Raw genomic sequence first — 16,205 nt, forward strand, 5'->3', positions numbered from 1 at the left:
CTTCTCTCCTGTTAACTAGCAGTTTCCCTGAACTCTTAGGGCAGTGGTTTTCAACCTTTTTTTTAATAACGGCACCCCTAAGTAATTTATTTTATTTTACAGCACCCCTACTCAATTTTCTGCCTGTTAGATCCAATTCTTTCTCTGTGTATATCCGTGTGTGTATATATACATAATATTAAAAAATATAAGTTATATGATATTTATTACAATAATATAATTATAAAAATTACATTTCATAATACAAATTATATATATACATATATTCAGTATATATATGATAGGTACAGGATAGGTGGAACAGGACCAGGATGTGTCTCCCAGGGGCAAAGGTTGATGACTTTTTTAGAGCGGATATAATTAGGGGCACAAAAGGTGATACTGCTGTGCACGTTGGCACTAATTAAGAGTAGGAGACTGGTGGAATTACTTAACAAGTACAAATCACTGTTGGAAAAAAGCTGTGAATTAGGGTTGAATTTGAAAGTGTCTGCAATTCTGCCCAGACACGAAAGGAGGGAGTATATGATGAGAGCCATGTTCATCGAACATTTCTGTTTTGCTTTAATTAAATTCAGTGCGCATAGTTGCAAGTGCTGCATAAGCATTTTGAGAAATTCCGACATGTAGTTCCACAGAATGCAACTCTTACAGAAGTCGGGGAGTGGCTGTATTCAATTCAATTATATAAATATGAATGTATAAACAATAGTAATAAATAAACAAAGATTAGCTGAATAGGTATGTGAGTGGTATAATCAATTCATCATGTTTGCCCATCTAACTGGTGTCATTACGAAAACTAGACTTTTTAGACTAAAAATGAGAATAGACTTGCATTCAAAAAGCTATCTAATACACTTTCCCCTCAATTAAAAATATTTGTTGACGTGTTATTGGAAGAATGGTCATCTAATATATCTTGATCAAAGTGTTACCATGAAATTCCTTAAATATACATTTAGTTAGACCCAGTACTCTATCGGCTTTTTTTTTTTTTTGGTAGTTTTAATAATGTAAATGTTAAATCTGAAATGATTATTAATGCTTATAATGAGATCAAATATTTACTAATTCTATTTGCTGGATTTAACTGATAGAGCTGAAGTCTGGTTTTATGGTAATCAGCAAATGAGATAACAGAACATTTTTCCAAGATTCACACCTAGATAACTGTTCTTGATCCATCCAGTTAAGTAGCACATTAAGAACCAGAACAAAAAGGGGGTTATGCTCCAAAAGCTAACAAAAATACACCATTTTTTTTATAACTATCGTAAACTTAATTTTTATGAAAAATAGTAATAACTGAACAAGTATCTTGCAAACTATGAAATATATATATATGTCATATAATGTACGTTCATTTAATTTTCTTCCTCATCACCACTGCTAAGCACAATCAAACGAGAATGTTTCTATGCTGCAGAATATCTTCACCTTCTTCTGCTCTGCAGCATTTAGATTTTGTGTATCTTCTGCTCTTTAAAAAATCAGTAATCTGGGTTTGTTTACTTTTGCTTAATAGATCTTTGTAAATTTCATGGTATGGAGCTAAGCATTGTTGAAGCTGCCTTTTGAACTTTGTAGTTCTTTTCGGTTGAAGGATCTGTATCCAAAAAATAGGTTCTAATTTCTCGGATAAGTTTATGCCTTCCCATATGCTTTTTAGTGTAAAATTTGGAACTTCAGAATTTTCATCCACGCTATCATCCTCTGAATTGATTTGGTTTACCTCTGATGCAATTTTCACCAAATCTGCTTCACCAGCCTCTTTTTCTACCAGTAATTCGTGAACATCTTCAGTAGCCATATCATCAAAATCTGATGATAAAAGTGAAGCGAAAAAAAAAAAAAGTGTGTGTACCCTGTATGCATGAAAGATGTTTTATGTGAAAATATCTTGGACAAAAATCAGAGCCATTTTAAAATCTAACTAGAACTGAAAACATGAACAATGTAATGTTTTATGCCCATGCCTGCTACTTACTTTACTAAATCAAAGTTTGGAAAAAAGTTAGCGAAATCCAAGCCAATATCCTAATTACCCATTTGATTGGGGCCATTTGTTGAATAGTATAACTGCAATAATACAAATATTTGTATTGTTGCAATCCCCATTTTTGTTATATTCCATTGTTAGGTGCTGCTACAGATGTTTTCACATCAATAATTTTCTGAGTAGTGAAAGGAACTGAATGCCACACTGTTATAGCCTTTGTGTTCAATAATGCCGAAGTCAAATCCAGAGCAATTACGAGAGTATCGAGCTGTTGTTGTTATTGTTATTTGGTTTTTAGGAGCATTAGCAACTAAGGCCATATTACTCCGGGGATATGTGGTTGTCATTCTCTGACCTTTCCACATCCTTCGTATTTGGTGGTCATGGGCTTGAACCCCGGTCTAATCATCAAGAAGTGTGCTACGCACTGCTGCTCCTGCCCACCTGGCTATGGAGGTGCCAGAGTATCGAGCAAGCCAACCTAACAAAACAAAGATGGAGGTAGCAATGAGTGTGTGAGAATGAGAAAGACTATTGAGAGTAAATGAGTTTAAATGATCAAGCTCCTTTTCTTTACACAAGAACATGGATCCAGAGTTTGAAAAGATATTTAGGAAAAATGATTTCTGTTCTGTATGCTACATTTGCAACTGTTTAAAGTTTGAAAACGACACAAAGAAACTAACTGCTAAAGATGCACGCACTGCATTTCCTGATGTTGATGTCAAAGGGATCCTTGTATGTAATAGCTGCAGAGGATCACTTAAGAACACCATTCCAGCACTATATAAGTTGAACGGCTTTGTCTACCTCTTTGACAGTGACTTTCAAATACATAAATAAAGATAAAAAACTGACCCGTGAGCAAGTTCAATCCAAAAAATATATTAATAGGATCGAAAACAATTTGGCTTTCCTAAGGACAATTCCAAACTAAACCTGCTATTGGGCTCAACGTAAGCATGATCTATTTCGCTATGATTAGACAGCTAGGTGCTTCACGCAGAAGACCAAGATGCTGTAACTTGTGTGATATACTTCACAAAGATTATGGATGTAATTATGAACATATTGCAATCGAAATGTGATAGCCCATTTGGTCAATTTTACACGATGAACTTTTACAAGCACATAGAATTTCAATATCGTGGTAGTCAACACGTGCACATTTTGTTTTGGCTAAATGACACTCCCAAAGATCCGCTGGCGAGAGCAAAGAAGATGCCATTGCAATGATTGACAATTTAATATCTGTCTGCACACTAACAAGCCTTCGGAGAGCATCAAGCTTCAAACTCACAAATATACATTCCCATGTTACAATAAAAACGGTGAATTAACGACAGATGTTTTGATTTGAAGCACCATTCATGCCTTGTCAGATGAATGGTGCTTCAAATTGATGAAATTGTGTTGACACATGATTTTGCGCACAGAAATGACATGTCGCAAAATCGTAAAGTCCGGTTTGTTAATTTGATCAACAAACCGGACATGACATCATTTCCATGCAAAACCATGATTTCTGGTTTGTCATTGAAAAAGACATTGGCAAATGTCTTTTTCAATGACAAAATGACGTCATTGGCATCTCTTTCGTCCTCTTGGAATTCACTATTCTATCATGATTTTGTGACATGTCATTTCCCTGTTGCAAAATCGTCATTTCCAGTTTGTTGACCAAATGGACAAACCGGAAATGTCATATCTGTGTCTCAAAATTGTGACAAATTGGTTTTACTGTAGTCCGAAATTTAATAGATGCTGCCAAAGATGTTTTCACATCAATAAGTAGAGGCCAAATGGCATCAACTTATTTCACTTTACGATGGGCTTTTGATTGTCTCTGACCGGACCATGTGGTCCTTACTCTCAGTCAATAGCAGCGTTTGTAAACATGTTGGCCACGTGTTTTGCTTTTGCATCCATTAGTTGAAGTGATTTTTTTTGTGTTGTGATTATTTGACATAAATATACTGTATTGAATTCGGGTGTGTACAACATTGTGTAAAATGATAAAAGATAGCTTAGTTATATTACGAAAATGTAACTTCTGAAGCCTTGGAACAAATTACCAAAAAAAAAAATGTGTTATTGGTTTCACATTACAAATATTCATGATACGACATTGTCTCTAAAATGGATGAATATCGTAAAGCGGGGGTCCATTGTAAAATTCGGGGATTTCAGAAAATTTTTTTTGCATAACGACTAGCGAGTCAACAGCAGGGCTTCACAAAAAAGAATGAAAATGTTGAAAAATTACATTCAACATAACAGCAAAGCTTTCCCCCACTCAAAAATAACCAGTTATGTGAGGTTTGCCACAATTCTCTAACCGTGTTATTAAGTACAGGCAACCCCCATATAACAGAGTACTTCTACAAGGTTTCGCCCTAACCTGGTTGATAAATTGTGGCAATCACACAATTTATCAATCATTGCACAACACGGTACTGATATATATATATATATATATATATATATTTTTTTTTTTTATGTAAAACCTATAGTACTTAGTACCGTGCATGGGTTGAAGAAGAAGTATGGGGGTAGAGGGATGCCGGAAATTTTGCTCTAGAGACTAAACATGGGTTTCACCACTTCAAGCCTCCAATAAGCAAAGTGGTGGTATTTCACCGGTTGATGAAAGTCACCTACCACCTACATAACACAGTTTTAATAAACTTATGGTAGTTTATTAAAAGAATAAACAGTTTTCCTAAGCTGTTTACATACACTCTCTCGTTCTCCACAGATTTGTCAGTTGCAATTGTTACGCCAGTTCAAAGAGTCTTTTGCTACAGTATAATCTATTTTTCATGCCATTTTATCTGACCTGATGTCTTTTTTTTGAAACTTTGTGTCTTTAAATTAATTTAAAGTTTGTTTATATTAAATCTTATCTAGCAGTGTTATGGTAAAAAAACGGAAATGGACGGAATTAAGTCTGGAAATTAAGATGTTATACGCAAGAGGCTGATAGGATGGATCAAAGTAAAACAGACATTGCAAAGGAATACAACATCCCTTTAGCTACTTTATCTACAATACTGAAAAACCAAAAAAACTAGAGCAGCAATAAAAAACATGAAACAAATTCAGGGAGCAAAACATAAGGAGCTTGAAACAAAACTTTCGAGTGGTACCAAAAAATGTGTGCATCTGATTTGCACATATCAGGTCCGGTTTTGCAAGAAAAGGCAAATTATCTAGATCAGCAACATGGAACTAGTGACTACAAAGGCAGCAATGGCTTCAATGGCTTCAAAAAAGCTTCAAAGATTTAAAGACAAGAATAATTTGGTTTCAAGAAATGCTTGCAGTGAATCTGGATAAGTCGACAAAGAAAAGACTACACACATTGGTATTCTGTATGGTTCGTTCTTGAAAAATATGAGGCAAAAAATATTTTTAATCTTGACGAGACAGGGTTATTTTATAATTTGCTGCCAAACAAAAGATTTATTGTCCAAGGAGAGTCTTGTCATGGTGGAAAATCAAGTAAACAAAGACTCAAGTGTTCTGTTATGCTGCAATTCAGATAGCAAGGCAAAACTACACTCACTTGTGATTAGTAAGTTTTCGAAGCCAAGATGTTTTAAAGAAATTAATCAACTTCCCTCTGATTATGAAGCCAATAAAAATGCTTGGCTGATGATCAAAATTTTTCAGTCTTAGTTATCAAAAGTGTACAGAAGAATGGCTCCAGAAATAAGGAACATTTTGATTATCCTAAATCATTGTACACTATTCTGCTCAGACACTTAAGTTTACAAATATATGTCTACTGTTTTTACCTTCCAACACCATAATAATTGAAGTCCTGGTCAAGACATCATAGGCGAATATTGTTGGGATATCAGAGATGTGGTGTCACACAGAGATAAGGAATGTAGGTTTGGAATTTGGGGAGTACAATGTGTACAGAAATGATAGACAGGATAGGTTATGCTATTAGTTAAGACACAAAATCTAAGGAAGAGCATCCAGTTAATATACAAGACAGGGCAATTTTGAGTCAGTTTGGTCTGACATAAGCACTGGGAAAGCAAAAATGAGGGTAGGAGTTTGTTATAGGCCACATGACTCTGATGAGTACAATGAACAATTATACAGAGAAATAGAATGGACCAGTAAATCAGAATGTCTTATAATGGGGGATTTTTTCCTTCCCAGATATTGATTGGAACTTGTGGTTTGGTCACTCGCACATTAGCAAGGCTTTTGTGGATTTATTGGATGATTGTTTTCTACAGCAGCATGTTAGAGAGGCAACTACAGCGAGTAATGCTCTTGATCTGATTATCATCAGTGACTATTCATGATTATAGTGATTATTCATTCTAGATCTGATTATCAGCAGTGATTATTAACAATTTAGAGATAAAGGAACCACTAGGTGGCAGTGATCACAGTGTGCTGATGTGGGATTTACTTAAAGATTTAACTATCGTCAGGGGTAAAGAAAAGGATTTCTGCTTTTGTAAAGGTGACTACAGTGGCATCAAGTGTAATAATTAACTGTTTCTGAAAGAGTGGCTTTGGAGAGAATATCATTGAAAAACATGGTCCAGGAGATGAATGTGATAGCAACATTGAGGAATGGAGCAATTTGAAATTGCATAGTTTTGGTGAATTTGAAGAGTTTGTGAAAGTGGACGATGAAGCTACTACCACAGCAACATCAACACTAAAAGAGCTGCTGAGAACCAAGCAAATGTTGATGTTTTTGTTACCAGTGCCAGCAAAAGTGAAGAAGCACACTCACTGTCTTCTAAAAAAGAAGCCCAAAATGCATTGACCATAATGGAGAATGTGTTGGCCTGCAGTAACATTGATAAAGAAACAACTATCATGCAGTAACATTGATAAAGAAACAACTATCATGCAGTAACATTGATAAAGAAACGATTGCTGGGTACGAGAATAGCCTGTGCGGACGAAGCTCTTTGACGCTCTTGGAACAGAGAAGTTTTCCCTGATTTATTTTCTGATTTATTAGCTTAAATTGTCATATTAACTTATTTCTAGAGTAGCTTTATATTCCTAGTTACGATACTTAGTTTAAAGTTTAACTTAGACAGAGATTTTGTAGGTATTACTTAGTATCGGTAACAGTATCAAATCCACGTGTTACATATTGAACGAGAGGTCTTTTTTTTAACCAAATTTAGTCGATTTATTAACCAATTGTTATATTAAATTATCTTCTATAAGTAGATTATAGACCTAGTCAGGATCCTTAGTTTAGTCTAAATTGAGATAGCGAGATGTGGAAGCTAATCAATACTTACGAGTCCGTAGAAGTACCGTTCGTGAATTCCCGCCATTTTTACACGATAGCATAAGCTTAGTGTAGTATAGTCCATAATATAATATTGTCAATTAATCAGTAAATCTATTTATCTTGATAAACTTTATTGTCAATTAAATTGTACTTTTAACTCTATATATATATATATAACGACTTGATCGTAACAAATAATTAATACATAACTATAGTGGTACACGTGATACGGAAGTTATATAAAGGGAACTTGTAGAAAACACTAGATACCGAAAAAATAAATATAGCGTTATAACTGTTTTGGGATATAACTTAAGGATTTAATTTTGTTTTGAAATTTTATTGAATTAAATCGGAATCATGACTCAGACCAGAGCAGCAAAGCAAAAGGCTCAAGCTAATGGGAGTGCTGTGGTTCAGGGGAGAACTGAGGGGGGCAGTTGCCCTCTGAATCACAGTCTTTTAAAATGCACTGTTTGCTTGATGTTTGCGGAGCAGTCGGGTACGGGACATGATACTGCCAAGGGGGATGTCTTTGTGTGTGCACGATGTAAGGAGTGCAAGGAAATCAGGCGACAACTCAGCATTGTTATGGGCCTATATGAGAGCTTGAAGGACACGGTGGATGCCCTCGAAGGAAATAAATTGAGGGGCCCATCAAGCTCTCAGCCGCCCACATCAACGCCAGAGCTTGCACTTGGTCATCAGGCAACACACAGGCAGCCCCCTAGGCAGAATGCGCTGGTCCCACAGGAACTAGTAGTTGTTGGTGACTCTATTGTCAGGGAAGCGGGGAACATGCTTTGTAAAAAGGATAGGTGGAATAGGACCAGGGTATGTCTGCCAGGGGCAAAGGTTGATGACGTTGTAGAGCAGATATCATCTTTTAAGGGCACAAAAGGTGATATAGTTGTACACGTTGGCACTAATGATATTAAGAGTAGGAGACCGGCGGAATTACTTAGCAAGTACAGGTCGCTGTTGAAAAAAAGCCGTGAATTAGGGTTGAATTTGAAAGTGTCTGCAATTCTGCCCAGACACGATAGGAGGGAGTATATGATGAGAGCCTTGTCGATCAATTCGGCCCTGGAGGGATTGTGCAAGGCTCAAGGGGTAGAATTTTTTTCAGCCTGGACTGTACTTGTTAACAGGAGAGATTGCTTCTACAGGGATGGGATACACTTAAATAGAAAGGGTGCAAGAATTTTTCCTGATGCTGTCGAGGCAGAGTTAGGTGGGTCGGAAAACTGCTAGTTGGGGGGGGGATACAAGGACTAATAGATTAACAGTAGCCACTGGCAGAGGTGGAAGTGATTCTTGCACTGCTTCTATTGAAATGAGCAGAAGCCTGAAAAACAAGATGCAGGATATTTCAGAGACTGCTGGGAGTCATTGCGGTACAAGTAAACACATGGGTTGTGTTAGGGTAGCCAAGAAGAGAAACAGGTGCATGTATACCTGCGTGTACACCAATGCTAGGAGTTTGGTAAATAAATTTGATGAATTTGAGGTACTGCTCAAAACATCAAAGGCAGATATTGTTGGGATATCAGAGACGTGGTGTCACACAGATATAAGGAATGCGGAACTGGAATTTGGGGAATACAATGTGTATAGAAAGGATAGACAGGACAGGAGGGGTTATGCTATTAGTTAAGAAACACATAAAGTCCAAGGACGTGAAGCCAGTCGACATCGATGGACAGGGCAGTGTCGAGTTCAGTTTGGTGTGACATAAGCATAGGGAAATCAAAATTGAGAGTAGGAGTGTGCTATAGGCCTAATGACTCTGATGAGTATAATAAGATATTGTACAGGGAAATAGAGTGGGCCAGTAAATCAGAGAGTCTTATAATGAGGGATTTTAATTTCCCAGATATTGACTGGAATTTGTGGGTTGGTCACTCGCACACTAGCAAGGCTTTTGTGGATTTACTGGATGATTGTTTTCTACATCAGCATGTTCGTGAGGCAACAAGAGGGAGCAATACTCTTGATCTGATTATCAGTAGTGATTCTTCATGCATTAAGAATCTGCAGATAAATGAACCACTAGGTGGCAGTGATCACTGTGTGTTGAAGTGGGATTTACTCAAGGAGGTAACTACCATCAGAGGTAAAGGGAAGGGTTTTTGTTTTCGTAAAGGCGACTATGATGGTCTGAGACAGTATTTAAATTCTATACAGTGGGACCAACTGATGATGTTACCAACAGCAAACTCAAAATGGGAAGCATTCAAGGAACTAATCTTGGAGGCTACCAGGCTTTACATACCAACTAAGAAATATTGTTCAAGGTTTAGGCCTAAATGGTTGTCAGATGAACTAATGAGACATGTGGCAGAGAAGAAAAATGCATGGAATACATACAAATTAATGGGTGACATGGAAGCCTATGATAGATATAAGTTGGTCTGTAACAAAGTCACAAAGGAGATTAGGCAGGCAAAGGCAGACAATGAAAAATCCTTGGCAAAGGATGCAAAGAAAAACAGAAAAGAGTTCTTTACCTATTTAAACTCAAGAAGGAAAGGGATAAATCAGATTGGTCCACTGGATATTGTTGGTTCAACAGTTGAGGATCCTGCTAAGGTGGCTAACAATCTAAATGAGTATTTTGCATCTACATTCACGCATGAGGAGTTATTCAGGAAGGAGAATGATGTAGGTAAAGTAAACATTGGCAGTGAGCTGGATGATTTTGTAATAACTGTGAGGAAAGTGGAGGAGAGATTGTTGAGGATAAACATAAAAAAGGCACCTGGGGTGGATGGGATCTATCCAGTTATATTAAAGGAGGCAGCAAAGGAAGTAAGCAAACCCCTAGCCATAATTATGAGAGCTTCTTTGGACTCAGGGGAAGTACCCATAGACTGGAGATGTGCAAATGTAACCCCAATTCACAAAGGAGGATCAAAGGCTGACACAAGTAATTATAGACCTGTTAGTTTAACTTCTGTTCCAGGTAAATTAATGGAGGCACTGGTTAAAGAAGCACTGCAGGATCATCTAGACAAGAATTCAGTTATAGCTCAGACGCAGCATGGTTTTGTTAAGGGCAGGTTTTGCCTGACCAATTTAATTGGATACTACGATGTAGTCACAAAAGAACTGGATGCAGGGAATAACTTTGATATTATATATTTGGATCTTAGAAAGGCTTTTGATACTGTTGCACATGGAAGACTGCTGCACAAATTGGAGCAGTGTGGCATTGGAGGCAAATTGCTGCTATGGATAAGGGGATGGTTGAGTGGTAGAAGACAGAGAGTGGTAATCAATGGACACTGCTCAACGTGGACTAATGTTATTAGTGGAGTTCCTCAGGGTTCAGTGTTGGGTCCGTTGTTGTTTTCGGTGTTTATGAATGATATTGATGATGGGATATCAAGTTTAATGTCCAAGTTTGCAGATGATACAAAGGTTGGCAGGGTTGTTAAGGACACCACTGACGCTATGCTGCTGCAACAGGATCTGGAAAGGTTGAACAGATGGGCTGAGAGGTGGCAAATGAAGTTTAACATTGAGAAATGTAAAGTACTACATATGGGAAACAGTAACCCCAGAGCAACGTATCAACTCTGCGGTACTACACTGACAGTGGTGGAGAATGAAAAGGACCTGGGGGTAATTGTGCAGGCAGATATGTAGTTCTCTGAGCAGTGCAGACGAGCTGCAAGAGTAGCTCATGGTGTCTTGTCAATGATATACAGGAATTTTTCTAGCAGGGATAAGGAGGTGATTATTCCCTTGTATAAGGCAATGGTTAGGCCACATCTTGAGTACTGTATACAGGTCTGGAGGCCTCATTTCAAGAAGGATGTAGAGCTGCTGGAACAGGTACAGAGAAGGGCAACAAAAATTAGTGAATGGAACAAAGGGTTGCTCTTACGAAGAAAGGCCTAAGTTTTGCAAATTACAGAGTCTGGAGACTAGGCACCGGCGAGGTGATCTGATAGAGGTGTATAAGGCTTTGAATGGTTTGAGCATGCTCAATGCCAATGGGATTCTTCATCTTGCTCAGAATAATCAGCTCATAGGGCATAAATTCAAATTGAGGAAGGACGGATGTCGGATAGATGTGCGGAAATTTGCCTTTGGACAGCGGGTGGTTGGTTGGTGGAACCGACTTCCATCACTTGTTGTTGAAGTTGATAGCCTAAACAAATTTAAGGCTCAACTGGACAGGTATTTCGAGCGAACGGAGGGGTGAAATGGGAGTGGTGTGTTTTTTTTTTTTTTTTTGGCTGATGCTGAATAAGCTTGCTTTCTTGCATCATATGCCTCTACTAATGCTAATGCATTTGTTAATGTTTGTGCTGTAGTTAAAAATGCAAATAGGACAATAACTGTGCAAACAACATTGGATTCTTTTTTTAAATTAGATTAATTTATTAAAAAGGTTTTTATGTCTCCTTTTATATTAAGATTGTAATTTTTTACTGTGATACTAAAATATTGTATATACTATACAATATTTTCATTTCCATTAATTGCTTCTCTCTTAGTTTATCTTATAAATAAAATAATATTGTTAAAAAATGTGTTATTCCTATTACAGTACTGTCAGACAAGGCTTTTGTTTTTATTATATTTTATTTTTATTATTTTATTTTATCAATTTAAATTAATTTATTTTTTTAATTGTTTTTGATATTATTATCCTTAGATATATGCTATGTACCAATAAAAGGGGGAGGGATAAAATTTTACACTTTTGCGGAACCTCGTTAGTACAAAACACGAAAATTTGGAAGTGAATAATAATCCAAAAATGTCTAAAATCTGTAAACTGCTTTATCCCAATTTTTCACACACACACACACACACACACACACACACACACACACACACACACACACACACACACACACACACACACACACACACACACACACACACACGTAGTTCAGTAAAGAATAGCCCTGACCTAGCTGCAGAGGTACTAGCCTGTTGATTCTTGGCAAAGGTTTTAGTCCTTCTCTACATAGCCACTATGCAGATTTACACATTTTTCCCATCGATGGATGAGGCCATGGATACCATTTTTTGTAGAAGTGGTGAGGTTGGTCTTTGAATCATGGCTCTGTTGCAGAAATGAATGCTCGTTGTCGGGGATTTGGGTCCCCCAAAGAAATGATTTGAGAGAAGGAAACAAGTAGAAGTCCCATGGTGCAAGATCAGGTGAGTAGGCTGGATGGGGCAGTATTTCATATCCACAAGTGGCCGCTTGTTTTATTGCAATTTTAGAAGTGTGAACTGGGGCACTGTCTTGAATCATTCTCACACCTATGAACAGCATGTGTAATTTTTTGAGTAAGTTGGTATAATAGGCACCTGTAATTGTTCTACCTTTCGGCAGGTAACCAGTCATTATTACGACTTTCTCATCCCAAAACACTGTCAGCAAGACCTTTCTTGCTTGGACACTTGCCATCTTTGGGGGGTGGGGTGGAGAACCATGATGTCGTTATTCCACGGATTGCTTTTTACTTTCAGGGTCGAAATGGTGTATCCAACTTTCATCCTGAGTGATTAGATGAGAGAGAAAAATCTTCCTCATTTTTTTGGCACAGGGCTAACAACTCGTGATTTTTGTTGTCGATCAGCCTTCTGGAAACCAGTCAATAATCGGAGAATCCATCTTGAACTCAAATTCCAGAAATGGAGTTGAGCATGAAGGACTGTTTCAACAGAGCCCATACTAAACTTCACCTCCTGGGACAATTCACACACGGATATCTGGCGATCTTCCATGATTAACGACTCCACTTTTCTCATCGTGCTGTCATCAATGGCTGAATGGGGATGACCTGGAATGGGCTCAGATTCTACCGATGTCCGACCACACCTAAACTGTCTATGCCAGTGCTTCACAATGAGGTGCCTCCGTGGACGGGTGGGCAGCAGCAGTGCGTAGCACACGCATCTTGATTAGACCGGGGTACGAGCCCATGACCACCAAATACGGAGGATGCAGAAAGGTCAGGGAATGACCATCGCATATCCCCGGAGCAATATAGCCTTAGTTGCTAATGCTCGTAAAAACCAAATAACAAACAAACAGCTTCACAATGCCATAGGATGGGGCTTCATCCTTATATAGAGCAGTCATCTCCTCGTGGATTTCTTTAGGAGATTTCCCCTTCAATAACAGACATCAGATTACAGCTCTGGCTTCAACTTTGTCCATGATGCTACTTCGTCACACGTTCAGCTCTGTAAGAGAAAAACAAATTAAGACACAGGGCTGAAATTTTATACCTTTAGTACAGATATATGTATGATGCTACACACAAAATATCATGACTCTGCGATATGTGGAAGTAGGTGAGGCCGATTCTTTATTGAACCACCCTCATATATATATCTTTCCTAATAATTGTTGCATTTGTAATTTTTTAGCAGTGTGTGAATTTTAATTTTATGGATATTTTAATTTTAGTATTGTTTGAGAATAAGTCTTAGGAGTCAAACTTCCAAATGGAAGGCTGGAAGGCAAGTCTAATGAAGTGTTATGAATTAGATGTGACTTGACTGTTATGTCATTATTTAATGTGTCTCCCAACTATAATAAGATCTGTGTCCAAGAAAAGGGGTGAAATAATACTGTTTTTTTTTCCCCAACTGGGAACATAACTGGTGGAGACAGTTAAATTAATAACATTTCTGTGATTTTCATACTTTTGTATAAAGATCTTCTATTGCATCAAGTGGTTCGAAATAAAATATAAATATCCCATAATACACTTAGAGCTAAACCACCCCTTGCAAAATAAATCAATATAAATATATAAATTAATAAATTTAAAGAACAAAAGTTTTGTACCAGATTAAAAATTCCCTTGAGTCACATAAGGTGAAAATGCTCACTAAACAATTATACGAACATGCCAACTTCTACAAGTTGCTTATTTGCTGATATCAATGTAACTCACACTGCTGTGGTATTATTGGATGGTCTGTTGACAACCAATCTCAATGTTAAAAAACAGAAATAATGAACAATTTAACCATTTGCTACTTCACGTGGTTTATCACCCTCACTGACTGTCAAATTCTGAAGCTTTGTGCTACAGCACAAAAATTAAGGTAGTAGGAAACATCATATTTACTATCACAGTATGGAAAAGGGACTGCTCTCCTCTTAGTTTTTAGTGGTTACTTAGGTGGATTAAAAAGCCACAACAATATTTTCATTATATTACTATATGCAAGGTGTTATTCCTGTTCTAATGTCAACAACTTTGATGAGGAAACAGTGCTTTGCTTGACCAGTGTTCAATTTCTTACTTGTCCAGGAAAATTTTATTTTTATTTTGTTTTATTTTAGATCATTTATATTCCACACCTGCATGGGCAGTTTAAGTTTCTCTTCAAAATCAAGGATCAGAAAATTACAAAGCAAAACGTATATGTAGTTAAATACACTACGATAAAAATAAATTGATAATCATATTTCTTAAACATTCTCAAAGAACTTACGACAAACAGGTCTCTCCTTCAAAGGCTTATAAATGTGTGTCCTAACTCCCTTTGTCAAAGGATCATTCTGATGAAATATTGGGTCTATGAGGTCATTAGACTGTTCTAAGACATCCAAAAACTGCTTGATCATTATGGTTCTGTTAATTGTTAAAGTAAAAAAAGAAAAGTACACAATTTAAATTTAGGGCTAGGAAAATAATTCATATTTGAATTATTACCAAAAATTTTCAATTAATTTCCAAAAATTAATAGTCCAGTAAAGTTTCGGTTTATTTTTCAATTATTATTCTTACTTAATTGCCTGATTTGCCCATAATTCTTGTAGATGCCTAACAACAAGCGATAAAGACTGTTGATCAAATTTCCATTCCATGTGATCAAACTGGCAATCAAATAAAACCAAAGGAAGTTCTAAATGACATAAGAAACTATATAAGAATTTCAAAAATATAGAAAATTTTAAAAATAGCAAAAAACTCCAACATTTCACAACAATTTAATTTTTCAGTATTCTAAAGATATTAAATAATTTTATATATTTAAATATAATTTTATGATTTTTATATAATAATTTTATGAAATAATTTTTCATTCCAGTAACCATTCAAAGGAAGCTTCCATCGAAGTGCCCACTTTGGAAAAATATGTAAATTATATCTATAATAATATACAGGAGAATTGGCCAACTAACAGCCCTAAAACAAAATAAGCATAAAAATGAAAATAACAAAAGTTATCGAATGTGTGTGTCATCATCATCAGCCATTTTCAATCCACTGCAGAATGAAGGCCTCTTCAGCAACTTTCCAGTTCCTTCCGTTTTTGTGCAATGGCCATCCACAAAATTCTACCTCCTCTTGGGTACCATTCTGTTATTTTCTCAGTCCATCTGTCATCATATCTTCGAGCTATGTGTGCTGCCCAAGACCATTTTAGTTCTTTAGTTTTGATAAGAATGTCCTTTACTTGAGTTTGCTGCCTAATCCATGTGTTTGTCTTCTTATCTAACAGTCTGATTCCCAATATAATTCGTTCCATTCTTCACTGTGTAGTTCTCAGCTTCTCTTCCATAAGTCATGGTGGGGAGACAAACTGGGATATTGCTCTTCAGTACGTGACTATATTTCCTGAATGCTATCCATCCAAAATTTATTCTTCTCTTGACTTCCAGCCATTTATCATTATTACAGCTAATAACTTGTCCCAGATAAGTATAAGACTCCACCTTTTCAATTACTGCTCCTTAAATCATTATGTCCCTTTCTGTGGCACACTTGTTCATCATTACTTTTGTTTTAGCCATATTCATCTTTAGTCCAAAATCCTTATTAACTGTGCATAACTGATTAAGATTTTCCTCTAATTCTTTGGGATCGTGGCTTATAACCACAATGTCATCTGCAAATCGTAAATGGTTTAGGTACT

General features: G+C 36.7%; 1 protein-coding gene across 3 annotated transcripts in view; it reads right to left on the reverse strand.

Moving 5' to 3' along the window:
* The window catches only part of LOC150078520 (tRNA pseudouridine(38/39) synthase), a 331,034-nt gene that overhangs the window by 14,444 nt on the left and 300,385 nt on the right, over positions 1-16,205 (reverse strand). For 2 of the 3 annotated variants that reach the window (XM_090384243.1, XM_090384242.1), the window contains exons 10-11: positions 15,074-15,191; positions 14,778-14,917 (exon numbers count right to left, since the gene is read on the reverse strand). In XM_090384243.1, the coding sequence (XP_090240369.1) occupies positions 14,778-14,917; positions 15,074-15,191 (258 nt within the window). The remainder of the gene's footprint in view (positions 1-14,777; positions 14,918-15,073; positions 15,192-16,205) is intronic. The other variant, XM_090384244.1, reaches the window with a different exon arrangement.

This window comes from Mastigoproctus giganteus, chromosome 11, assembly GCF_048544385.1.
Source record: "Mastigoproctus giganteus isolate SK-2022 chromosome 11, ASM4854438v1, whole genome shotgun sequence".
NCBI lineage: Eukaryota > Metazoa > Arthropoda > Arachnida > Uropygi > Thelyphonidae > Mastigoproctus > Mastigoproctus giganteus.